This window comes from Nerophis ophidion, linkage group LG05 (genome assembly GCF_033978795.1).
Source record: "Nerophis ophidion isolate RoL-2023_Sa linkage group LG05, RoL_Noph_v1.0, whole genome shotgun sequence".
NCBI lineage: Eukaryota > Metazoa > Chordata > Actinopteri > Syngnathiformes > Syngnathidae > Nerophis > Nerophis ophidion.
In genome coordinates this window covers 35288219-35315831 of record NC_084615.1, presented here as the reverse complement: position 1 = coordinate 35315831, position 27613 = coordinate 35288219, and the positions used below count along the sequence as shown (strand labels likewise).

Here is a 27613-nt window from a genome sequence, read left to right as displayed (position 1 = left end):
CCGATTAACATACAAGTCTACTGTGCTATTTTCCTGTGAAATAAACTTGAATGATTAAAAAATTGGCTCATGACTTGATGATATGGAAAAATGTTTTTCTTCCTGAAGATAAACCATTTGAGAAGCACTCAACTCACACATGCTTACTCCAAATCATCATTGATGCAGAACCAGCAGACAATAACCAACATGTTTCATTTTCATTGGAAATTCCCCCGACAGCTCGTACAGCAAATTAATATGTTTGTCTTGATACAAGGAATAACGTTAGCTAACTTAGCATCAACTTAAGACAATGATGTTGCCTAGCTAGCTAGGACTTCACTTACATCTCTCATTCCTGCTGCTTCTTCTCTGCTGCGGGCGAGTAACTTTCTGATATCCATCTAGGAGTTACAGTTTGAGTCAAATCAAAATAATGTAATTAACAAATTGTTGTTGGCTAACGTTACCTACCTCAAGCAGTGATTCGCAGCCCCTCTCTCTCTCTCTCTCTCTCTCAACCGAAGTCTCGATCCACACGTGAATAAATTACCATATTAATTAGCCATGTGCTCATTGTTAGAGTGAATACAGTAGCAATCAATTACCATACTAAGTAGTATGTGCGCTGTTGTCTATGTTATGTAGACTTAAAACTCTGAAGCAATTTTTTTTTTATCGGTGAAATTTTTACTGGGGCACTGCAGATCAACAGTGGGGCACGTGCCCCAGTGAAATATGTCTGGCGACGCCCCTGGGCAGGTGGGGCTTGAAAACTCCACCTTGTCCAAAGTGGGGGATGACAAAAAAAGTTTGAGAACCACTGGGCTAAGAGCTATACTTAATTTCCAAATAAGTGCCTCCACCTTGCGGTGACATCACAACGTAGTCAGACTGCAAAGCCAGCCAACAGAGGCATCCAAAACTGCGTTGCATGCACTTTATGATTTGACACTTTGGCCTTGAGTGCCAAATGTTACAAGTATCGACATTGTAACATTTGTAAGTCAGAAAAGATGAAAATCACCCTAGGCCCCATTTAAGGTAATATTATGGCTCATGCAAATTGATAAAGAAGGAAACCACTTTAAACAGTCCATTTGCTAACAACTGACAAAAGTATTGGGACACACCAGAGTCTTGCTGCTTTGAACGTGAGTCCGCTCACTTCCTGGGTACAGTCGACTTCTCTTGTCATGTGTTTTTTTTTCTTTTGTCCAAATTCAACATTTTTCATGTTAAAAGGCCTTCATTTTACATTTTTTTTTGTCAAATTCTGTATTCAATGACTTGGTTTATTGTGTTGTATAGGTGACCTGGAGAGGAAGTTTGACTTGGAGATCAGTCCTCTGTGCGACCAACGAGTGGACTCGGTCCCAGCCATCCAGAATGGTGAGTGTTATGGCCTGCAACCCCTCAATATGTACACAGGCACAAAGGCAGAAGTTTTTGTTTTTGGCCCCATTTGGGTCTTTAATGATAGATACCGTATTTTTCGGACTATAAGTCGCAGTTTTTTTCATAGTTTGGCCGGGGTTGCGACTTATACTCAGGAGCGACTTATGTATGAAATTATTAACACATTACCGTAAAATATCAAATATTATTTATCTCATTCACGTAACAGACTAGACGTATAAGATTTCATGGGATTTAGCGATTAGGAGTGACAGATTGTTTGGTAAACGTATGGCATGTTCTATATATTATAGTTATTTGAATGACTCTTTCCGTAACATGTTACGTTAACATACCAGGCACCTTCTCAGTTGGTTATTTATGCGTCATATAACGTACATTTATTCAGCCTGTTATTCACTATTCTTTATTTATTTAAAAAATGCATTTCAAATGTCTATTCTTGTTGCTGGGTTTTATCAAATAAATTTCCCCCAAAAATGCGACTTATACTCCAGTGCGACTTATATATGTTTTTTTCCTTCTTTATTATGCATTTTAGGCAGGTGTAACTTATACTCTGGAGCGACTTATACTCTAAAAAATATGGTAGATAGATAGTACTTTATTGATTCCTTCAGGAAAGTTCCCTCAGGAAAATTAAAATACTTGTGGAACACGCTAGGGCAGGGGTGTCAAACGTACAACTTAGCCCGCGAACAGGTTTTATCAGGCCAGCGAGATGGGTTTGTGAAGTATAAAAATGTGCTAAAAATTTGTTAGACAGAATACTATTAACTCTAAGAGGTAAGTGTAAAAAACAAACAAACAAACAAAACAAAAAACCAGAATGTACTTAGTCTATTTTTGAACAAAGAAAACAATCTGAAGTTATCTTTATTTTTAAGTTATTGTGCCATGATTTGACAGTCATGACAGTCCGTCCCAATTGTGAATAGATTTTCCTCCATGTGGCCTCCAGTCTAAAATGAGTTTGACACCCCTGCACTAGGGGTGAAGGTTAGCCTAGTGTGTATTATAATAGTCGTCCCTTGCCACATTCCGCTTCAAATTTGGCGGCATATAATGGTGACTAAAAGGGTGTTATTTCGTTTCTATAGGGCTTTCTTAATGTTCAAAATCGTATATAGAAAGTCTGAAACAGTTTTTTTATGCTGGAGTTATGAGAATATTAAATTTATAATTTACAATTCTTACTTTGCAGGAATTACTTTACCAGGGCCAATTAAAAGCGGTTAACGTGGGTTTACTGTAAAAATCTAGGCAACAATGGGAGCCTGAGTGTGTGCATCCATCCATCTATTTTTTACCGCTTGTCCCTTTTGGGCTCGTGGGGGGTGCTGGGAAAGACAAAATTAACAAAAATACAGTTCATGTACGTTTATAATTAGATATGAAGAAATAATGTTTAAGTAATATTTTATGAGGTTTATAAAGATTTGTATTTACTATGATTTTTACGTTTGAACAATAGATAAAGACTACATTGACAACTACAATTCAGTTTAATCCAACATGTCTATTAATCCTGGATTAATAGACAATAGGATTAATAATCCTGGATCCTGAATTGTGTTACAAAATGAGAACAGGAAGTGAACATATGTGTTTGTATTTGCTATTAATTTGACAATTCGTAGGATTAAACAAGATTAGCTTCTTCCTGGTCCTTTGGAAACATATTGTAAAGACAAATGAGGATATGGATTATATGATGTATCACACTGTATCTGTATACTTGTTCAAAATAAACTCAAACCATAACCGTCATTGGTTTGTATTTCAGATTATGTCCAAAGTTTTTATGAAAAGGTAAAACAAATAGTTTGATTGGTCCAAAAGAGAAAGAAACATGTTCTATATGTCATACTGCAGTGAAGTCAATTCAAAACTTCCGTATTTTCCGGACTTTAAGGCGCACTTAAAATATTTTTGTTCTCTCAAAACTCAACAGTGCGCCTTATAACCCGGTGCACCTGATGTAAGGAATAAGTTTGGTTGAGTTTACTGACGTCGAAGCTATTTTACATGGTGTAATAATAAGTGTGACCAGTAGGTGGCTGTTAAACATAAGAGATAAGTGTAGGCTGCACTCGGATGGCAATTAGGGCTGAGTGATATGGGCTTTTATTAATATCTCAATATTTTTAGGCCATGCGATACACGATATATATCTTGATATTTTGTCTTAAGCCTTGAATGAAAACTTGATGCATATAATCACAGCAGTATGATGATTATATGTGTCTACATTAAAACATACTTGTTCATACTGCATTAATATGTGCTGCTTTTAAACTTTTATGCAGAGAGGGAAATCACAACTAAGTCAATTTACCAGAACTGTATTTATTAAACAGTTATTAAGCAGTGGCACAGACATTCATTTCATTTCCACAACAGAAAGTGCAAGAGACATTTTAAAACAAGCTATTAGTGCACTTTTGTGCATGATGTCACTAAGATGACATATCAAAACAACACTAAATTTAAGTGCACTTTTTGTACAAACTGCCACTACAATAGTTCAAAACAAATAAAGTGCGCCTTTGTGCAGGATGTCACACAAGATATTTCAATAACTGTCAAATAAAAATGAGCTGCATAATAGGCAATCAAATCGTGTATGTCCTTCGCTATGTGGTAGGTTCCTGCGGACGTTATCTCCTGTCGTTGACAATTTTTTTCATACGGTGTTGATCTGGAAATAGATGACCCCAGGCTCAATTGGGTCAGTGCTGGTTGCTTCGGCATTTAAGTTGGGTGTGGCACCGGTCAAGATGTTGACATGCGGTGTTTCAAGCATACTTCATTCTCTACCGGTTGACTTTTCAAATGATGCTACAAATTAGTAGTGCTGCTCCTTTTTGTAGCAACATTTTTGCTGTATACTTGACATATTCTGGTTGTCTGTTCAACATTTTCCCGCTTGAAGCCAAACCACTGCCAGACGATGGACCCTGTGCTGTTTTTCTAGGGAATTAATTCTTCCTCCATTTGTTACCTGATTCACACCTTCTCTCTCTTCTATTACCACTCCCACTGCTCTGCTTGCATCACAGCTAAAGTTAGCCATGCCGCTACGTCTCTGCTTGGCGAGGGAGTATGACGTTACACGTGCGACAGTAAGTAACGTAGTGCGCTTGTTTTATGTGTCTGTGAGAAGGACAGACAAGAAAGAGTGAGCCTGTAGTGTAATGCCTGCAGCTAAAAGCAACTGTGTGAGGAACGTATACTGAATACTCACATTATAGTCATTTTCTACATCACACAGAGACAAACCCACGCTATATCGAGTATATTCGATATATCGCCCAGCCCTAATGGCAATATGACTCAAGTAAACAACACAAACATGTTATATGTTCCATTGAAAATATGGAACATTACACACGGTGCTCAAAAATCTATCAAAATGTTTTAGTAGGACTTTGGTAAGCTATGAAGCCCCACTGCTTGACGGATTGTTGGCGTATGAAACACACGAGTGTTATTATGGCGTGTGTATCTGGCGATTTGTTTCGCAATATTATGCAAAAGCAACTCTTCTTACCTTCTGGTACCTGCTGATCTGTATTTGGGTGCTCCTTATGGTCCGGAATAAAGGGTACTATGCTACTTCAGTATTGATAAAAAAGTAAAAAATAAACAAATAAATGCGCAAAAACTATGAAAAAAATGTAATGTTTTTTTAGACACCATATCTTTACGGCAAATATTTAGCTACAATATAGACGTAATTATTATCATCATTTTAGAAATACTGCGGTAAATCTGTCACAATGACAGCATTTAAAGAGATGCTAAATTAGCAATGATCTCTATGGGCTTTTGAATGGTCGCGGCCGCAATGCATGCTAAACCAAACTAAAACTATTACAAAGGACATATTGACTCATTGCAGATTCAAAGTTTAGCAAAACAAAGTATATTTGTATCCAGGAGTCAATTCAGTCCATCAAAGTCGAACAAGCAAACACCTGCACAGCACGATGACCATGTTGCTGATCAGCTACTGAAGTAACGGCGTGCCTTAATCATGTGGCCCCCTGTAGTGGTTGTGGCCCGAAACCAACGCTTAATGTGTTTATGCCTGGGGCTGGCTCAGCACGAGGGGAGTGTGTGTGCTGACAGGCTCTGTGTTATCGTAGGTTTCATTTCTTACATCGTGGAGCCGCTTTTCGACGAATGGCATCGCTTCACCGAGCACAGCATGCTCAGCAGCACCATGATGCGTCACCTGCACACCAACAAAGCCCGCTGGAGGCGTGTGCTGCACGCTCGCAACACGCCACACCCCCAAACACAGCCGGAGCCTGAAGAAGACGACATCCCATAATCCCCCTTTGTGTCATGAAGTGATCTCTATTTCTTGACAGGGAGGACATAAGGTGGGGGTTGTCCATCTCCTGGTTGGGTCTCCAGGATGTTTTCCTCCTTTGTGAGGACAGGAGAGCTGGTTTAGGGGAGAAATGTCGCCCTCTGCTGGGAAGTACTAAAACTGCACAGTGCAGTTGATGGTTCACAGTCTTGGTGAACAATGACTCAAATTAAAAAACAAAAAACACTGAGATGTGTTAACTAAAAGTTGTGGATGATGGCACACGATTATGTGAATACTTGCACAATACTGTTGGCACAAAAGCAGCCATAAATAAAAAAAGAAATATATATATATATATATATATATATATATATATATATATATATATATATATATGTGTGTGTGTATATGACAATCATTGGTACTTCAATATATATGTGTGTATGTATATATTATGTATGTATGTACGCATGTATATATGTATACATATACACACAAATATATATAGACACATATATATACATGTGTATATATATATGTGTGTGTGTGTGTGTATATATATGTATATATATATAAATATATATATACATATATATATAGAGAGAGAGAGAAAATATACTGTATATCAATGGTCTTATGTTTTTTAAGCTTTTACACAACACCTATGATGATATTGATAATGTATTTGTCACTTTTGATACATTTTGCACTTCCCATTTGGGTGCTAATTCTTATGTATGTACTTAACTTAGTAAAGCTCAAAGCTGCCATTGTAAAATGAGATTATTTTTTATAATTTGTCGCATCTGCTCCATTTAGTATTGGAGTGTACAAGTGTACAACTTAAAATAACCTCACATGCCAAAAAGTAGAAAGCCTATCAGTGTTTCCTGAAAACCAAGATCAACAATAATACTTTTATAACATGAAATCGGTGCATTTATTCTTTTGTCTTCTAAGCTAACTCTGTGAAGCCTTAAAGAGCTATTTGATCAGACTGAAACACTTGTTTATTGTATTTGTTTCCTTCAACTAGTAATAATTAAACACACTCAACACATCCTCATACATATGTGTGTGTGTTTTTTACTCAACTGCAGAAGGGACCAGGGATCCTAATAAGGGGAAGCTTTTGTTTTATAAAAGAAAAACTGAATAGTGTTTCCTTTTCCCACAAATAGCGGTAATGTTGATACAAGTATATGTACTAGTACTAGTGATACCTCCATTGTATTGCATTGTATATTTAGGAAGGCGAATACAGGACATGCGCAGTGGAAATTAATGATCTTAATTAAATATCTTAAATGAACCAGATGTTAAATCGTCATCAATTAGGGTACTTTTCTGCTCATAAAAGCAGGGGTGAGTTAAGCGTTTAAGTGCCCCCAGGCCCATTACAAAAATACTAATACTCATTTTTGATTAAACATAAAACGCGGAATAAAAGGGAAAACAAGTTGAAAATGGTGACGCTAATTACACAAAGCTGAACTGGAGGCTTTTAACATTATTAAAAATGTTTTCAAATCTCAAAAATGTATTGGTATAACAATATGTATCTCACAATGGCTGCCCCATACTTACATTTTTCCATGTGCGCTTGCCGTGTACAAAATTCCACTGAAGGACCAGCGTTGTTAAAAAAAACACATGTTTATTTCAAACTTCTCCAGATTAAACAACTATGCACAAATTAATTAATTAAATTAAAATTTTTATATTCAGCTTCCATGATACGTCACAAGCCAATTAATGAATTTGCCAAAGTTAAATCCTTTTGAGGTGGCGAAAAGATTGAGAACCAATTATGTCGCCCAAAATTTAAAATTTCTGATAAAAAAAAAAAAGTGCTGCTAAATGCTTATATTTAATATTAGCAAAATATTTTGCACTACTTTGAGGAGAGCTATGTGTAAACACTAGGAATACTTACTGTAACAAGATCAAAAATCAAAACTATTAAGAGTAACGCTCAATTTTGCTATCATTAGTGGCGGGGGAAACATGCTTACTGATGTCACCGTGTAATTTCCATAATTGGCCGTGACGCATGTGCGTGTATTTCTTATGGAGGCTGTAAAAGCAAAACAGATATGTTAAGAAAATTATACAAAAAATACTGTTGCCTCCTAATGTTCTTTTTTACGTTTTAAGCAAGACCAAGCTGCCAGTCAGTGTTTTTTGATCGTGTTACAGTCTTCAAAAGTGTACAATAAGACCATACAAAAGTAGCTATATTTTTCAACAGTTGCTTTTTTGAAAAAGATCATTGATCATCAACACTGATCCCTCCTCCTAGGTCTTCTTATTCTCTGGCGGACTAGCAAGTGTGTACAAACTGTATAAAAAAAACATTTACTGTGTGGTGTTGTGACCACAAGTGGACAATCCCATCCAGTGCGCATTTATTTGTGGCGATCTTAATGTGTATGTAGTGGGCCGCCACAAATGAATGAATACATGGTAAACAATGTAATTGCACTGCATGTTTATTAGTACAAAACCCAAAACAAGTGAAGTTGGCACGTTGTGTAATTCGTAAATAAAAACAGAATACAATGATTTGCAAATCCTTTTCAACTTCTATTTAATTGAATAGACTGCAAAGATAAGATACTTAATGTTCCAACTGAGAAACAATTTTTTTTTTCAAATAATCATTAACTTAGAATTTACTGGCAGCAAAACATTGCAAAAAAATTGTCACAGGGGCATTTTTACCACTGTGTTACATGGCCTTTCCTTTTAACAACACTCAGTAAATGTTTGGGAACGGAGGAGATCCATTTTTGATGATTTCAGGTGGAATTTTTTCCCATTCTTGCTTGTTGTACAGCTTAAGTTGTTCAACAGTCCGGGGTCTCCTTTGTGGTATTTTACGCTTCATAATGCACCACACATTTTCAATGGAAGACAAGTCTGGATTACAGGCAGGCCAGTCTATTATCCGCACTCTTTCACTATGAAGCCACGCTGTTGTAACATGTGGCTTAAAATTGTCTTGCTGAAATAAGCAGGGGCGTCCATGATAACATTGCTTGCATGGCAACATATGTTTCTCCAAAACCTGTATGTACCTTTCAGCATTAATGGTGCCTTCACAGATGTGTAAGTTACCCATGCATTGGGCACTAATACACCCCCATACCATCACAGATACTGGCTTTTGAAATTTGCGCCTTGAACAATCCAGATGGTTCTTTTCTTTGTTCCGGAGAACACGACGCCCACAGTTTCCAAAAACAATTTGAAATGTGGACTCGTCAGACCACAGAACACTTTTCCGATTTGCATCAGTCCATCTTAGATGTGCTTGGGCCCAGCGAAGCCAGTGGCGTTCCTGGGTGTTTTTAATAAATGGCTTTTGCTTTGCATAGCAGAGTTTTAACTTGCACTTACAGATGTAGCGACAAACTGCAGTTACTTACAGTGGTTTTCTGAAGTGTTTCTCAGCCCATGTGGGGATATCATTTACACCATGGGTGCCCACACTTTTTCTGCAGGCGAGCTACTTTTCAATTGACCAACTCAAGGGGATCTACCTCATTTATATATATCATTTATATTTATTTATTTATGAAAGAGACATTTTTGTAAACGAGTTAAATGTGTTTAATGATAATACAAGCATGTGTAACACATATAGATGTCTTTCTTTCACAAAGACAAGAATATAAGTTGGTGTATTACCTGATTCTGATGACTTGCATTGATTGGAATCAGACAGTAATGATGATAACGCCCACATTTTCAAATGGAGGAGAAAAAAAGTTGTCCTTTCTGTACAATACCACATGAAAGTGGTTGGTTTTTGGCATCTAATTCATCCAGCTTCCATACACTTTACAAGAAAAACATTGGCGGCAGATTCCGTAGCTTGCTTGATTGACATTCACGGCACCCGAGGGTCTTGTGAGATGACGCTGACTGCTGCCAGTTCATTATTATGAAAAAATGACAGAGAGGAAGGCGAGAAACACTTTTTATTTCAACAGACTTTCGCACCGTCCCTTCCGTCAAAACTCTAAAGGCCGACTGCACATTTCCTATCTTCACAATAAAAGCCCTGCTTCATGCTGCCTGCGCTAACAAAATAAGAGTCTCGGAAAGCTGGCGTGCACAAGTGATGTGCACGCCAGCTTTCTGAGGGATCGCTTGTGCACGCCAGTTTTCCGAGACTCTGTATTTAGCTAGCGCAGGCAGCATGAAGCAGGGCTTTTATTGTGAAGATAGGAACTGTGCAGTCGGCCTTTAGAGTCTGTTCCAAATATGTGCCAGACTGTGAACCCACGCCAAACAAGAATGACAAACACATTTCAGGAGAACATCCACACCGTAATACAACATAAACTCAACAGAACAAATACCCAGAATCCATGCAGCCCTGACTCTTCCGGGCTAAAATACACTCACCCCCGCAACCACCAACCCCCCACGCCCCCACCCTCCCTACTTGCGTCGGTTGAGGTTGTGTATATTGTAGAGTTTGGGCTGCAAGGTGTTCTGGGTATTTGTTCTCTTGTGTTTAAGTTGTGTTAGGGTGCGGATGTTCTCCCAAAATGTGTTTGTCATTCTTGTTTGGTGTGGGTTCAAAGTGTGGCGCATATTTGTAACATTGTTAAAGTTGTTTATACGGCCACCCTCAGTGTGACCTGTATGGCTGTTGAGTAAGTACGTCTTGCAGCCACTGATGTTGTTTTGCACGTCTTGCACAACATGATTTAGGGTTGTTACTCTAGTTGTGTTTTGTGCGCGATGACGAGTTGTACAGCACTAGCTCTCTTATAGATGGTACGCTATGTGAAGGTATGCCAAGGGTTAAGTGAGATTTATCAAAAACATTCTAAAAAATAGTAGTCAGTCATAAATACTTAATAAATATATTTATTGGATAACACTTCAACAAAATATGAATGTAAGTTGACAAACTGTGAAAATAAATGAAACAATACAATATTCAGTGTTGACACCTAGATTTTTTGTGGACATGTTCCATAAATATTGATGTTAAAGATTTATTTTTTTGTGAAGAAATGTTTAGAATTAAATTAATGAATCCAGATGGATCTCTATTGCAATCCCCAAAGAGGGCACTTTAAGTTGATGATTACTTCTATGTGTAGAAATCTTTATTTATAATTGAATTACTTGTTTATTTTTCAACAAGTTTTTTAGTTATTTTTTCCCCCCAAATAGTTCAAGAAAGACCACTACAAATAAGCAATATTTTGCACTGTTATACAATTTAATAAATCAGGAACTGATGACATAGTGCTGTATTTTGCTTCTTTATCTCTTTCTTTCCAACCAAAATGCTTTCAATCAATCAATCAATGTTTACTTATATAGCCCTAAATCACTAGTGTCTTAAAGGGCTGCACAAACCACCACGACATCTTCGGTAGGCCCACATAAGGACAAGGAAAACTCACACCCAGTGGGACATCGGTGACAATAATGACCCAGTGGGACGTCGGTGACAATGATGACTATGAGAACCTTGGAGAGGAGGAAAGCAATGGATGTCGAGCGGGTCTAACATGATACTGTGAAAGTTCAATCCACAATGGATCCAACACAGTCTCGAGAGTCCAGTCCAAAGCGGATCCAACACAGCAGCGAGAGTCCCGTTCACAGCGGAGCCAGCAGGAAACCATCCCAAGCGGAGGCGGATCAGCAGCGCAGAGATGTCCCCAGCCGATACACAGGCAAGCAGTACATGGCCACCGGATCGGACCGGACCCCCTCCACAAGGGAGAGTGGGACATAGAAGAAAAAGAAAAGAAAGGGCAGATCAACTGGTCTAAAAAGGGAGTCTATTTAAAGGCTCTTTGCTCTGATTAGGGGGTACTTGAATTGAAAAAATGTTCACAGGGGGTACATCACTGAAAAAAGGTTGAGAACCACTGTTGTAAAGGACGTTAAAGGCAGTGCAGTCATGGCAGCCCTTAATAATGTCAGCCGGGGGAAAATTGGGACAAATTCAGGAAAATGGTTGCACCGGTAGATTGTCGGGAGGTGCACTGAAATTCCGGAGTCTCCCGGAAAAATCGTCAAGGTTGACTTTCCCGCCCTAGCAAAGCCATTCATAGAAGGTGAATTCATTAAAAAGTGCATGTTAAATTTTTAAATAAATCTTTTCTCGCGGCCCAGCCTCACCCAGTTTCTGCATCCATATGCCCCCAGGTAAATTGAGTTTGAGACCCCTGCTTCAGATGGTGAAATCCATCCATCCATTCATTTTCTACCGCTTATTCCCTTTTGGGGTCGCGGGGGGCGCTGGCGCCTATCTCAGCTACAATCGGGCGGAAGGCAGGGTACACCCTGGACAAGCCGCCACCTCATCGCAGGGCCAACACAGATAGACAGACAACATTCACACTCACATTCACACACTAGGGCCAATTTTTAGTGTTGCCAATCAACCTATCCCCAGGTGCATGTCTTTGGAAGTGGGAGGAAGCCGGAGTACCCGGAGGGAACCCACGCATGTGAAATCCCTAAATTCCTTTTAATAGCTCCTTGAGAAATATTCTTAAACTGTTCGACAATTTGCTCATGCATTTCTTCACAAAGTGGTGACCCTTGCCCCATCCTTGTTTGTGAATGACTGAGCATTTCATGGAAGCTGCTTTTATAGCCAATCATGGCACCCACCTGTTCCCTATTAGCCTGTTCACCTGTGGGATGTTTGATGAGCATTCCTCATCTTTCTCTGTCTTTTTTGCCACTCGTGCCGGCTTTTTTAAAAAATGTTGTAGGCATCAAATACAAAATGAGCTAATATTTGCAAAAAAAATATGTTTTTGTAGTTCGAATGTTAATTATCGTGTCTTTGCAGTCTATTCAATTGAATATAAGTTGAAAAGGATGAGCAAAACATTGTATTCTGTTTTTATTTACACAACGTTTCAACTTCCTTTTTTTGGGGGGTTTGTATTATCATTCTTAATGTAGAACTGCACTGCATCACACTGAAAGAGTACAGTACTAAGAAAATCAAAATGTATGCTTGATTGTAAGCGTATAATAATAATTATTATTGTACACCAATCCCAGATGGACACAGTGATGTTGTCATGTGGTTCCACATTCGGTACCATTGCAGACATCAGCATGCTGGTCTGCTATTGGCGGGTCCAAACGGAACCCTGTGGTACCTCTTTGCCTATTGGGACAGCTCACCTCCTTTTCTGGAACCTTCTAAGTACTGTGAACAATACACACAAAAAAATAAACTTTTCCACTCTCTACTTCACATGCAACAAACAATATGTGAATGGTGTAGTGTTTACTAGGTCAGTGGCAGAAATGGCCGCTAGGTGGCAGCAAAGTCGTGCCAGCAGCTGCTGACTTTTGACCTCGGATAAAAACTTGATTACAATCAACATCAACAACAAAACACACATTACATTAATACAAACCCCGTTTCCATATGAGTTGGGAAATTGTGTTAGATGTAAATATAAACGGAATACAATGATTTGCAAATAATTTTCAACCCATATTCAGTTGAATATGCTACAAAGACAACATATTTGATGGTCAAACTGATAAACATTATTTTGTTTGCAAATAATCATTAACTTTAGAATTTGATGCCAGCAACACATGACAAAGAAGTTAGGAAAGGTAGCAATAAATACTGATAAAGTTGAGGAATGCTCATTAAACACTTTTTTTGGAACATCTCACAGGTGTGCAGGCTAATTGAGAACAGGTGGGTGCCATGATTGGGTATAAAAGCAGCTTCCGTGAAATGCTAAGTAATTAATAAACAAGGATGGGGTGAGGGTCACCACTTTGTAAGCAAATTGTCGAACAGCTTTAGAACAACATTTCTTAACGAGCTATTGCAAGGAATTTAGGGATTTTACCATCTACGGTCCGTAAAATCATCAAAAAGTTCAGAGAATCTGGAGAAATCACTGCACGTAAGCGATGATATTACCGACTTTTGATCCCTCAGGCGGTACTGCATCAAAAACCGACATCAGTGTGTAAATGATATCACTACATGGGATCAGGAACACTTCATAAAACCACTGTCAGTAACTACAGTTGGTCGCTACATCTGTAAGTGCAAGTTAAAACTCTACTATGCAAAGCCAAACCCATTTATCAACAATATCCTGAAACGCCGCTAGCTTCGCTGGGCCCGAGCTCACCTAAGATGGACTGATGCAAAGTGGAAAAGTGTTCTGTGGTCTGACGATTCCACATTTCTTAGACCTAGACTTAGACTTAGACAAACTTTAATGATCCACAAGGGAAATTGTTCAAAATTATATTTGGAAACCGAGGACATGGTGTCCTCCAGAACAAAGAGGGAAAATAACCATCCGGATTGTTATAGGCGCAAAGTTCAAAAGCCAGCATCTGTGACGGTATGGGGGTCTATTAGTGCGCAAGGCATGGGTAACTTACACATCTGTGGAGGCACCATTATGGCTGAAAGGTCCATACGGGTTTTGGAGCAACATATGTTGTCATCCAAGCAACGTTATCATGGACGACCTAGCTAATTTCAGCAAGACAAGTGTTACAACAGCGTGGCTTCGTGAAAAAAGAGTGCGGGTATATTCCGGGCCCGCCTGCAGTTCAGACCTGTCTCCCATCGAAAATGTGTGGCTCATTATGAAGCCTAAAATACGACAGCGGAGACCCCGGACTGTCGAACGACTAAAGCTTTTCATAAAACGAGAACGGTAAAGAATTCCACTTTCAAAGCTTCAACAATTAGTTTTCTTCAGTTCCCAAATGTTTATTGAGTGTTGTTAAAAGAAAAGGTGATGTAACACACTGGTGAACATGCCCTTTCCCAACTACTTTGGCACGTGTTGCAGCCATGAAATTCTAAGTTAATTATTATTTGCAAAAAAAAAATAAAGTTTATGAGTTTGAACATCAAATTTGTTGTCTTTGTAGTGCATTCAATTGAATATGAGTTGAAAAGGATTTGCACATCATTGTATTCCGTTTATATTTACATCTAACACAATTTCCCAACTCTTATGGAAATGGGGTTTGTAAGAGTAACTCTAAAAGTGACCTTAAAAAAGTGGGGATAATTAAAAAATAGGACAAAGTGTGACCCCAATTTGCATATCTCTAATTTGCAACACAAATGAGTCCTGTCGACGGAGACAGCGGCCACGGTTTGTTGTTGGTCACTTATCACATCACGTTACACGGCTACTACTAACTTTTCCTCTAGTGCGACAAAGAACACGTCATTTCACGTCAACAAACATGAGCCTAACAGCCCTAGGTCGGGGGTCGGCAACCCGCGGCTCTAGAGCTCTAGAGTGGCTCTCTGGAGCTTTTTCAAAAATGTATGAAAAATGGAAATAAATGAGGCGAAAAAATTTTTTTCGTCTGTTTTAATATGGTTTTTGCTGGAGGACAAACATGACACAGACCTCCCTAATTGTTATCAAGGACACTGTTTCTATTAAAGTATTTGGCTAGCGCCGTTTTGTCCTACTAATTTAGGCAGTCCTTGAACTCACCGTAGTTTGTTTATATGAATAACTTTCTCCGACTTTCTAAGACATGTTTTATGCGAATTCTTTTTCTGTCTCATTTTGTCCACCAAACTTTTAACGCACGAAAACAAAAAGGTGAGTTTTGTTGATGTTATTGACTTGTGTGGAGTGTGCTTATCAGACATATTTGGTCCCTGCGTGACCGCAAGCTAATCGATGCTAACAGGCTATTTAGGCTAACTATATGTACATATTGCATCATTATGCCTCATTTGTAGCTATATTTGAGCTCATTTAGTTTCTCTTGATTCAATTTATATCTCATGACACACTAGCCGAATGTAATATGGCTTTTAATTTTTTGCGGCTCCAGACAGATTTGTTTTTGTCTTTTTGGTCCAATATGGCTCTTTTAACATTTTGGGTTGCCGACAAGGTGATGAACAAAGTTATTTTTTTATATACTTAACTCATTTATAAAAACATTCCCATCTGCTGATCGAGTGTAACATTTGTTTTGTGTCCATGCTGATGATTCTATACGCGCGCACGCACGCAGGCACGCACGCACGCACGCACACACACACACACACACACACACACAGTGTTGTGCGGAGTCATCCAGTGTGTCACTGTAAACATTGACACTACAAACAGAGCCCCTCCCCCCAGATGACATGTCAAGGAACCACTCCCTCTTTAAAAACAAGTCATCGCTGATAATCATCTTCTTCTTGAACCTGACTAAAAGCTGAACTTGCGTTTTTCAAAAATAAATACATTTTTAAACGTATTCGCCATACGGCTCCATTGGAAAAACAAATCTGAAAGATGACCCAGAATCTATCTTTGTGAGCGGGACATGGAAAAAAAAAACATTTTTCGCATTGGCTACTGCATGTCTTCCTTTGATTTCTCAGGAAAATAATTAAATTTTGTCCTCATTTTAATTTTTACCTTGTGTATTCTTTTTTTTAAATATTTATTAATCAAAGTCAATTATTTATACAGCCCTAAATCACGAGTGTCTCAAAGGGCTGCACAAGCCACAACGTCATCCTCTGCTCACCATTTAATTGGATGTATTTATTTATTTACAGACAGACATAGTTCTGTATTTTTCATTATTGTTTCTTTTGTTGATATCAGAGTTCGTTCTGCAAAAAAGGTCATTCCTAGAAGCGCACAGCTCATGGACAAAGACCCACAGTTATAATATACATCATCATAAAATATACAAAATACAGTACAATACAATACATTCCAAATACTCATTTACAATTCCATTTATAAATAAAAAAAAAAATCTTTACGTCCACCAGATCAGTCTCAATATCCAATTATTCTAATTGAAGTAAAAGGTTGCATTTTGAAAACCTGCGATAATCTCATCATAGATACAGAGGTCAAGACCAAAATGATGCGACTAATGTGGATTCCTAAACCATTATGGGTGTCCTAAATGTACTGAGCATAACGTCGCAATACATTTAGCTTAAAACGCTTTTTAAAAAGGTTTAAAGAATTTAAATCTCTTATAGAGCTATCTATCTCACTCCAGATCATCAATTGTGTTTTCTTTTTATTTAATTGTTACAACTCAGGAGATGTGCTTTGGTTAAAGCTTAAATAGACAGACATATTAATTGTAAATATTTTATTGTATTTAGTTTTTTTTTAAATTTATTGTAAACATTTGTTTTCAATTTTCACATTGATTGATTGAAACTTTTATTAGTAGATTGCAAAGGAAGAGAATACATTGTATGAAACAGTAGAGTTCACACAGTACAGTACATATTCTGTACAATTGACCACTAAATGGTAACACCCGAATAAAGTTTTAAATTTGTTTAATTCGGGATCCACGCTAATCAATTCATGGATAATCAATCTCATGCATCTGTCTTCAAAATGCTTGACGCTAAAAAAAGAAACATACTTCATATCATTATTTATTATCACAAATTATCGATTTTTCTGTCACAGAAGTAAAATGTTATAGTATTTTGATTCATAAAAAAAGATAAAAAAAACTTTATTTTTATTTTTATAAAACAAACCAAAATGTGCATTTTCAGGTGAAAAACATAAATATCTATAAACGCATACTTTCAAATTAAAGCTAAATGGTAACAGTGTTTAAGTCGGGGGTCCTCGTTAAATCAATTCATGGACAATCTATCTCATGCATGTGCCTTCAAAATGCTTGATGCTAAAAAAAGAAACATACTTTATATCATTATTTATTATATTAATATATAGATTTTTCTGTCACAGAAGTAAAATGTTATAGTATTTTGATTTAGTCAAAAAAATAATAATGAAAAAACGTTTTTGTTTTTTATAAAACGCACCAAAATGTGCATTTTCAGAAGAAAACCATAAATATCTACGTTTCAAATTTAAGCTAAATGGTGACACCCGAATAAGTTTTCAACGTGTTTAAGTCGGGCTCCACGTTATAGCATCCATCCATCCATCCATTTCCTACCGCTTATTCCCTTTGGGGTCGCGGGGGGGCGCTGGTGCTTATCTCAGCTGCAATCGGGCGGAAGGCGAGGTACACCCTGGACAAGTCGCCATCTCATCGCAGGGCCAACACAGATAGACAGACAACATTCACACTCACATTCACACACTAGAGCCAATTTAGTGTTGCCAATCAACCTATCCCCAGGTGCATGTCTTTGGAGGTGGGAGGAAGCCGGAGAGACGTTAAATCAATTCATGGATAATCAATCTCATGCATGTGCCTTCAAAATGCTTGATGCTAAAAAAAAAGAAACATATTTTATATCATTATTTATTATCATAAAATATCGATTTTTCTGTCACATAAGTAAATTGTTATAAAATTTGAATTGAATAAAACAATAAATAATCAACTTTTTTAAAATAAAAAAAACTAAAAAAAATGTGCATTTTCAGAAGAAAAACATAAATATCTATAAACGATAGTTTCAAATTAAAACTAAATGGTAACAATCAAATAAGTTTTTAAATTTTTTTAAGTAAGGGTTCACGTTAAATCAATGTGCCTTTAAAATGCTTGACGCTAAAACAAGAAACATACTTTATATCATTATTTATTATCATAAAATATCGATTACTCTGTCACAGAAGTAAAATTATATAGTATTTGAATTTAATAAAACAATGAATAAAAAAATATGTTGTTTTTTTTTTTTTTGTAATAAAACAAAACAAAATGTTAGAGATGCGCGGATAGGCAATTATATCATCTGCAACCACATCACTAAAGTCATCATCCACCCGCCATCCACCCGAACCAACATTTTATCCAAACCGCAACTGCCCGCCCCACCACCCGCCCGTAGTTATATATCAGGGGTCGGCCGCCTTTACCACTCATAGATCTAAATTGACCCATTTTACAGAGTAAAGAGTACAATGGGAGCCGCAACCATTATCGCGAATATTTGCTGGTACTCATCCAGGAAACGATAAAAAAAGGGCGTGCTGTGAGGTCATTGCCTTTGACGCCTTCTACAACATCTACAAACTGCTTGCCAATTCAGCAACATGTTGTATGCAGCTTCTGCAAATACACGTTCACGACTGCAAGGCATACTGGGTGACACAGACTACACTGATGGTTGTGATATAAACAATTTTAACACTCTTACTAATATGCGCCACACTGTGAACCCAGACCAAACAAGGATGACAAACATATTTCGGGAGAACATCCACACAGTAACACAACATAAATGCAACACAACAAATACCCAGAATCTTTTGCATACCTGACTCTTCCTGATTATTTCAGGCAGATGTGCTAGCGGGGTGTATAATATAGTCAGGAATAGTCTGGATGCAAAGGATTCTGGGTATTTGTTGTGTTGCGTTTATGTTGTGTTACTGTGTGGATGTTCTCCAGAAATGTGTTTGTCATTCTTGTTTGGTGTGGCTTCACAGTGTGGCGCATATTAGTAAGAGTATTAAAATTGTTTATATCACAACCTTCAGTGTACTCTGTGTCACCCAGTATGCCTTGCCGTCGTGTGCGTGTGTCTGCGGAAGCGGCATACAACATGTTGCTGGACTGGCAAGCAGTTTGCATGTGATGTTGCTGGACTGGCAAGTAGTTTGCACGTTTTGTAGGAGGCGTCAAAGGCAATGGATTCATAGGACGCTCTTATTCTCGTTACCTAGGTGACCACCAGCAGATATTCGCTAGAATGTTTGCGGCTCCTATCGTCGTCGTTACTTTGTGACACGGGTCAAAATGGCTGTTTGAGTGGTAAAGGTTGCCGATCCTCTATGTATATTAAATATTTCCGAATGGTTCAACCGCCACCCGCCCGAATCTATTTAAAATCTATTTATTCGTCATTTCACCCGCCCGACCCGCGGTTTTTCCGCGGATGAAACCGCAAACCGCGCATCTCTACAAAATGTGCATTTTCAGAAGAATACCAAAAATGTCTATAAAACCAGAGTTTCAAATTGTCGTTTTGGCTTGTGCAGCCCTTTGAGACACTCGTGATTTAGAGCTATATATGTACTGTAAACATTGATTGATTGAAATTAAAGCTTTAACTTGTAAGCCTTCTACATTTGATACAACTGGACTGTGGTAAGCCTGAGTTTGTTGTAAGTGACAAAAATAAGCGGAGCTAATGCAATCGTAACTTGCTGTATGTAAAATAAATATTGTCGAATGAAGTAAAAGCGTATTTTGTGTTACCATTGCATGTGCTAACTCTTGAGTTGAGGCGCCATCCTCTTCTTGTGTGTGCCCTTTTCTCTGCAGGTCCACTTGCAGGCCTCCTGTTGCTGGTCCGGCTCGCCATCATTAGCGGAACCATCTCGCCGGCACGATGCGGGCTTGGTAAGATTGTTGCTGCTGTAAACAAAGGACTAAGTTTTGGCATGTCATGCATGTCAGCGTCTATTTATCGTCAACGATGATGCAGAGATGTGACTGCTGATTGTTTGCACCACTAAGCATTACTACAACCCAGCTTTGTTTATGGTGGCCATTTTTTTTTCTTCCATCCAACATTTATGTTGACATGAACTAAAGTAATTCCTATGTTAACAGTTCCTGATCCCACCTTTATCTTAATGCTACTCTGTGTCTTAAAGGAGAACCTCACTTTTTTTTTTGTTTTTTTTTGCCTATCATTCGCAATAATTTTGTGTGACAACAAGACACGTCTTTCTTTTTTTAATTAAAGTTAAAAGTTAAGTTAAAGTACCACTGATAGTCACACACACACTAGGCGTGGTGAAATTTTTCCTCTGCATTTGACCCATCCCCTAGTTCGCCCCCTGGGAGGTGAGGGGAGCAGTGAGCAGCAGCGGTAGCCGCGCCCGGGAAACATTTTTGGTGATTTAACCCTCAATTCCAACCCTTGATGCTGAGTACCAAGCAGGGAGGTAATGGGTCCCACTTTTATAGTCTTTGGTATGACTCGGCCGGGGATTGAACTCACAAACTACCGATCTCGGGGCGGACATGCTAATAACCACAAGGCCACTGATGCATCTCGGTGAGTAATATACAGCAAGTACCAGGTGGCTAACAATGCAGCTAATGGTAGACATGGATTTTGCCCAAAAAACCCTCAAAAATCACGCAAAAACTGACAACAAAAGAAAATTGTACTTATTTTCACCTGAATATTACCCAAGTACCGTATTTTTCGGATTATATATCGCAGTTTTTTTTCATAGTTTGGCCGGGGGTGCGACTTATACTCTGGAGCGATTTATGTGTGAAATTATTAACACATTACCGTAAAATATCAAGTAATATTATTTAGCTCACTCACATAAGAGACTAGGTGTATATGTGGAGTTGGCAGAGTTGTTTAGAAGCGACACCGAGGAAGAAGATTTCATGGGATTTAGCGATTAGGAGTGACAGATTGTTTGGTAAACGTATAGCATGTTCTATATGTTATAGTTATTTGAATGACTCTTACCATAATATGTTACGTTAACATACCAGGCACCTTCTCAGTTGGTTATTTATGCGTCATATAACGTACACTTATTCAGCCTGTTGTTCACTATTCTTTATTTATTTTAAATTGCCTTTCAAATGTCTATTATTGGTGTTGGATTTTATCAAATAAATATCCCCCAAAAATGCGACTTATACTCCAATGCGACTTATATATGTTTTTTTCCTTCTTTATTATGCATTTTCCGCAGGTGCGATTTATACTCCGGAGCGATTTATAATCCGAAAACTACGGTATTAGTTATATTGTTATTATAAGCTCTAACGCAGAGGAACTACTTTTTGAGGTGTCGTGTTCACGGAGCGTTAACTATCTTATGTAGCTATTGACATACTGAGCTGCTGCATCGCCGCTGAGTTGGTCAAAGTTATTTCTCAATCCTAAATCATGCCTCTCACTTGCATAGTAGAAGGGCGTGGCTATAAACCGAGAAGTTGGTCAACTTTTCCGTTCAACTTAGACCCGGAGAAGGCGAGAAAAACGCGAAGAGTTAGTTGTTTCGCTTTTTTAAAATCTGCGTGAGGATTATGATGACTTTTTCATTTAAACGGAGGAAATATGAACATCCCATCAGTCGGCATCTCACTGAGAGCAGACATTGTACAGTAAGTGACTGTTATTGTTATGTTTCTAATTTGTATTTCTTGTTTAGCTCTTACTTGCGGGATCTACTCATCACTCAGCTTCTAAAACGTGAATACCATGAACTGATTAGCGTGGAACCCGACTTAAACAAGTTCAAAAACGTATTCAGGTGTTACCATTTAGTGGTCAATTGTACAGAATATGTTAAAGTTACAGTTAAAGTACCAATGATTGTCACACACACAGTAGGTGTGGTGAAATTTGTCCTCTGCATTTAACCCATCTCCTTGATCATCCCCTGGGAAGTGAGGGGAGTAGTGGGCAGCTGTGGTGTTGCGCCCGGGAATCATTTATTGATTTAACCCCCAATTCCAACCCTTGATGCTGAGTGCTAAGCAGGGAGGTAATGGGTCCCATTTTTATAGTCTTTGGTATGACTCGGCCGGGGATTGAACTCACGACCTACCGATCTCAGGGCGGACACTCTAACCACTAGGCCACTGAGTAGGTGTACTGTACTGTGCAATCTACTAATAAAAGTTTCAATCAACAGTCAATCAAAGCTCCATCCATCCATCCATTTTCTACCGCTTGTCCCTTTTTTGGGGTCACGGGGGATGCTGGAGCATTCGGGCGGAAGGCGGCGTACACCCTGGACAAGTCGCCAACTCATCGCAGGGCCCACACAGATAGACAACATTCACACAGCTCATCCTCTGTATATTCAGGCTCAAAAATACAAGGTTCTGGATCCTAATGTTTCCCAAAGTAATCATTGTTGTCTCTCGTGAAGTATGCAATCATTAGTAGTAGTTGTTGTCGGAGCAAATGGCGAATGTTGTGATGCGTCTGTGAAATGACCACAAATGAGCAAAATACATAAATATTACGTGATATTATGCATGTGCCTGATGGAGGTTTTTTATGAGAATACTTTATGGGTGTAATAGAGCGAATTGCCATGACCTCAATTGTTAGATGGCTTTTGCTTGTATTTTTTTACGAGTTAGAATGCAACAAAAAAAAAAGAAAAACACATGTCTGCTTGTCTTACAAAAGTACAGTGGATTATACCAAAAATAATACTTGTCTTAAATTGTGTATTTTATATTTTTTGTCTAGCAGATGATGCTACTTTTCCCCCATTTGACTGTTTCTATTAATAGTGGTGTCTATTTCAGGCAGATGTAGTTTTAAGTAACAACATATATGAATATGATCTATTTACAGCAGTTTTAAAGGAGCTGAATTTTGTTGTTAGTCTTGAATTCAAGGCACGGGTATGAATACATGCATTTTTCTCAATTTGTGCATCTCTTTTCAGACTTCCAAGACCATGCCAGAGCCACAGGTGGCGCTATAACCCCAAGCTGTGAAGCAATTTTAGCCAATCGGAAGCCAGAAGAAAGCCCTTTCTGGAAAAAGAAAAGTAAAGTGGGTAAAACAAGGGGAAAAAAAAGAGTGCCTTGATTGTGAAATTTTAAATATTACAGTTGAATATAAAAGCAATACAACTTTTGAAAAGGTAGAAAAATAACAACTACGTTGTTTGCATGTGGGAAAAATGTAATATAAAATGGTGTTTCAAAAATAAGACTGGTCACACAAACAATAAGTTCCGTAACGTGTCATCCAAACTATGTGAAAAGTCATCCCATGTCAAACGTGGAATTTTTGCTATCAGCAAGGAGTTATCTGTGTTATTTGTCAAGCATCCAAAAGACACGCGTTTTTTTTTTTTTTTACTGACGCGTTTAAACTTATTTTACACTATTCGCTGACACACTGGAACTTAGATAACAATCCACTTTTGCACAATTATTTGGGTATAGTATGTGACAAAACTTAAATAAGGTAGGACCAGCCTTTGTGTTTTTTCTTTAATTTTTAATTACATGATTAACGATTCATAAGATTTTTGTATCGGAAAAAACTATCATAGGTTGACATAAAATATAAAGACATAAATGGTGACTTCATTTTATATAAATCGCTTATTTTTTTACATTTTTTGCGAGTTAATCAGTGCTACCTCCTGATATGAGTTCAATTGGTTCCGCGATGCAGTTTGTACCTTGGAAAACTTGAATTGTAAAATATTGTCGCCCGTTAAAAATGAACTGAAATACTTGGCCACCCCAAAACAGCACATTTTGACATGTTACATGCCTTTTAAAAAGAAAAAGAAAATTTAGATAAGAAATATCGTATAAAGCGTTACAATTTAATGTGCAACTTACAACTACAGGAGTTTATGAATTAATGTAATAATAATGTACAGTATTTACTAGGGGTGTAACAGTACACAAAAATTTCGGTTCGGTACGTACCTCGGTTTAGAGGTCACGGTTCGGTTCATTTTCGGTACAGTAAGAAAACAACAAATATACATTTTTGGGTTATTTATTTACCAAATTTGTAAACAATGACTTTATCTTTTTAACATTGGGAACACTATAATAATTCTGCCCATGTTAATCCACATTACACTGCCTCAAGTTGTTGCTTTGATTAAATAAAATGACAAAACCTTTCTTCTACATTTAAAAAGTGCAACATTAAACAGTTTCAAGTCAACTCATCATGCTTTATTTATTACAGCATTTGGGAAGCCTGTAGTTGACTTTTATTATGTAAATGTTATATTTTTGTCAACATGTGATAGCAGGGACCCTGCCATTCAAAACTAGGCTGCTACATTACTAATGATAAATGTAACTATAGCTCAAAAAATAGTACAATAGCAATGAGAGACTAGTCATCCCTGAACACCATGGACTTCATGTTAGTTCATGTGAAATATGAGCTAACGTTACGCTAAAAGCTAATTAGCCTTCACCTCAAGCCAGAACTGCGAGCGAGCTGAGCTGCAGTTTAGGTTTTTAGAAGGTCAACGGGCTCATAGTGATGCTAGTAGTAGTTGTGACTGGGAAGTGTTTTTTATAATCTGGGGAGAGTACGATGTCCGCTGCTAAACACATATCTGCTCGACACTGCAGCATTGACAACATGGGTTCTGAATAAGCACTGCTGATTGGCTTTGTATGTAACCAATCAGATGGTTGTGTGGGCGGGACAATGCTGGGTGCTCAGACAGAGGCAGAAAGTAGAGCAGCTTTTTGAGACTTTAGCTTACAAACTCGTTTGATATACCTCCGAACCGGACTGAAACCCCCGTACTGAAACGGTTCAATACCAATACACGTACCGTTACACCCCTAGTATTTACCCTGAAGATTGGACTTTTATAGTATTGATTCAATCATCGGGGGCTTCACGGTGGAAGAGGGGTTAGTGCGTCTGCCTCACAATACGAAGTTCCTGCAGTCCTGGGTTCAAATCCAGGCTCGGGATCTTTCTGTGTGGAGTTTGCATGTTCTCCCCGTGAATGCGTGGGTTCCCTCCGGGTTCTCCGGCTTCCTCCCACTTCCAAAGACATGCACCTGGGGATAGGTTGATTGGCAACACTAAATTGGCCCTAGTGTGTGAATGTGAGTGTGAGTGTTGTCTGTCTATCTGTGTTGGCCCTGCAATAAGGTGGCGACTTGTCCTGCCTTCCGCCCGATTGTAGCTGAGATAGGCGCCAGCACCTCCCGCGACCCCGAAAGGGAATAAGCGGTAGAAAATGGATGGATGGATGGATGGATTCAATCATCTGTTTCTATTTCTCAGCACTGTCCTTCACACTCACTTTCTTCCTCCCTATGGTTGGAAATCAAAGTTAATCTCCTATTATAAACTTATGCTGGAGCAGGCCTGGGCAATCATTTTGACTCAGGGGCCACATTTAGAGAAAAATATGTGTCTGGGGGCCGGTATATCTATTTTTATGAACACTAATAAAAAACTTCACAATAATCTCTGATTGACTGCCAAAAACGTTCTGACAGATTGCCTTAAAAAAACGTAATGGAATTTTGAAATTTTCTATGAAGGATAAAACACTAAATATTGACAAAATACAAACGTCACACCCCCTTTCGATGGACAAATTTTACAATCAAGTGAAACGCAACAAAAATGCAACAAACAGTGAAATATCAACACAAAGAGTACACAATAAACCCACTTACAATCTGATATATCTGATATATCACTAAACTGTAGAACTTTGTTGTGAAAATCTCCTACCGCGTATGTGGAAACGCTTCCTGCCCCTGCTTGGTGCCTCGTCTGAGCTGCTGTGACTTTAGATGACCATAGTAACTAATTAGATGACCACAGTAACTAATTAGATGACCATAGTAACTAATTAGAAGACCATAGTAACTAATTAGATGACCATAGTAACTAATTAGAAGACCATAGTAACTAATTAGATGACCATAGTAACTAATTAGATGACCGTAGTAACTAATTAGAAGACCATAGTAACTAATTAGAAGACCATAGTAACTAATTAGATGACCATACTAACTAATTAGATGACCATAGTAACTAATTAGATGACCATAGTAACTAATTAGAAGACCATAGTAACTAATTAAATGACCATAGTAACTGGTATATCATCCACAAGTGCAGATTCCAAGCATTGAAAGACTTAGTATAGTTGAAGACTTACGGTCTTTAGAAAACATGACTGCACTTCATAATGGCAACTAAACTTTACATCTTAAAGATCTAAAAAAAATTATTTGGGAATGTCCGGCGGGCCGGATTGATTAGCTTAACGGGCTTAATTTGCCCAGCTCTGTGCTAGAGAGTATTTTATTTTCTTATGGGGTTGACTGTGATCTAAGGTTGGGCTTTATTGGGAAACAGGTCTTAAATTCCTAATCTCCATCAATTTTGATGTGTAGTCCATGGACCAGAAGGAATAGCTGCTACAGAGGTGGCAAGCAGCTGTCTTAACCAATTTTTGAAGCTTTCCAGGTGGAATTTTTTCCCATTTTTGCTTGATGTACAGCTTAAGTTGTTCAACAGTCCGGGGGTTTCCGTTGTGGTATTTTGCACCACACATTTTCAATTGGAAAAGAGTCTGGATTTAAGGCAGACCAGTCTTTTACTATGAAGCCACACTGTTGTAACAAATGCAGAATGTGGCTTGGCAATGTCTTGCTGAAATAAGCAGAGGCGTCCATGAGAAAGACCTTGCTTGGATGGCAACATATGTTGCTCCAAAACCTGTACCTTTCAGCATTAATGGTGCCTTCACATATGTGCAAATGACCCATGCCTTGGGCACTAATACACCCCCATACCATCACAAATGCTGGCTTTTGAACTTTCCAAAAACAATTTGAAATGTTGACTCCTCAGTCCACAAAACACTTTTCCACTTTGCATCAGTCCATCTTAGATGAGCCCAGGGAAGCCGGCGACCTTTCTGGGTGTTGTTGATAAATGGGTTTCGCTTTGCATAGTAGAGTTTTAACTTGCACTTACAGATGGAGCGACAAACTGTAGTTACTGACAGTGGTTTTTCTGAGGTGTTCCTAACCCCATGTGGGGATATTTCCTTTACATGCTGATGTCGCTTTTTGATGCAGTACCGCCTGAGGTATCCAAGGTCTGTAATATAATCGCTTACATGCAGTGATTTCTCCAGATTTTCTGGACCTTTTGACGATATTATGGACCGTTACGGTGAAATCCCTAAATTCCTTGCAATTGCTCGTTGAGAATGTTGTTCTCAAACTGTTGGACAATTTGCTCACGCATTTGTTCACAAAGTGGTGACCCTCGCCCCATCCCTGTCCGTGAATGACTGAGCATGTAATAGAAGCTACTTTTATACCCAATCATGGCACCCACCTGTTCCCAATTAGCCTGTTCACCTGTGGGATGTTCCAAATAAGTGTTTGATGAAC

The 27613-nt window shown here is 38.3% G+C and overlaps 1 protein-coding gene across 8 annotated transcripts in view; it reads left to right on the top strand.

Moving 5' to 3' along the window:
• Positions 1-27613, top strand: part of LOC133552993 (cAMP-specific 3',5'-cyclic phosphodiesterase 7B-like) — a 135822-nt gene that overhangs the window by 56723 nt on the left and 51486 nt on the right. For 4 of the 8 annotated variants that reach the window (XM_061900693.1, XM_061900694.1, XM_061900695.1 and 1 more), the window contains 3 exons: positions 1294-1374; positions 19997-20074; positions 23125-24351. In XM_061900693.1, coding sequence (XP_061756677.1) covers positions 1294-1374; positions 19997-20074; positions 23125-23270 — 305 coding nt within the window. In that variant the 3' untranslated portion in view covers positions 23271-24351. Of the gene's footprint in view, positions 1-1293; positions 1375-5552; positions 6796-19996; positions 20075-23124; positions 24352-27613 lie in introns of those variants that run through there. The other 4 variants (XM_061900697.1, XM_061900698.1, XM_061900700.1 and 1 more) reach the window with 4 other exon arrangements.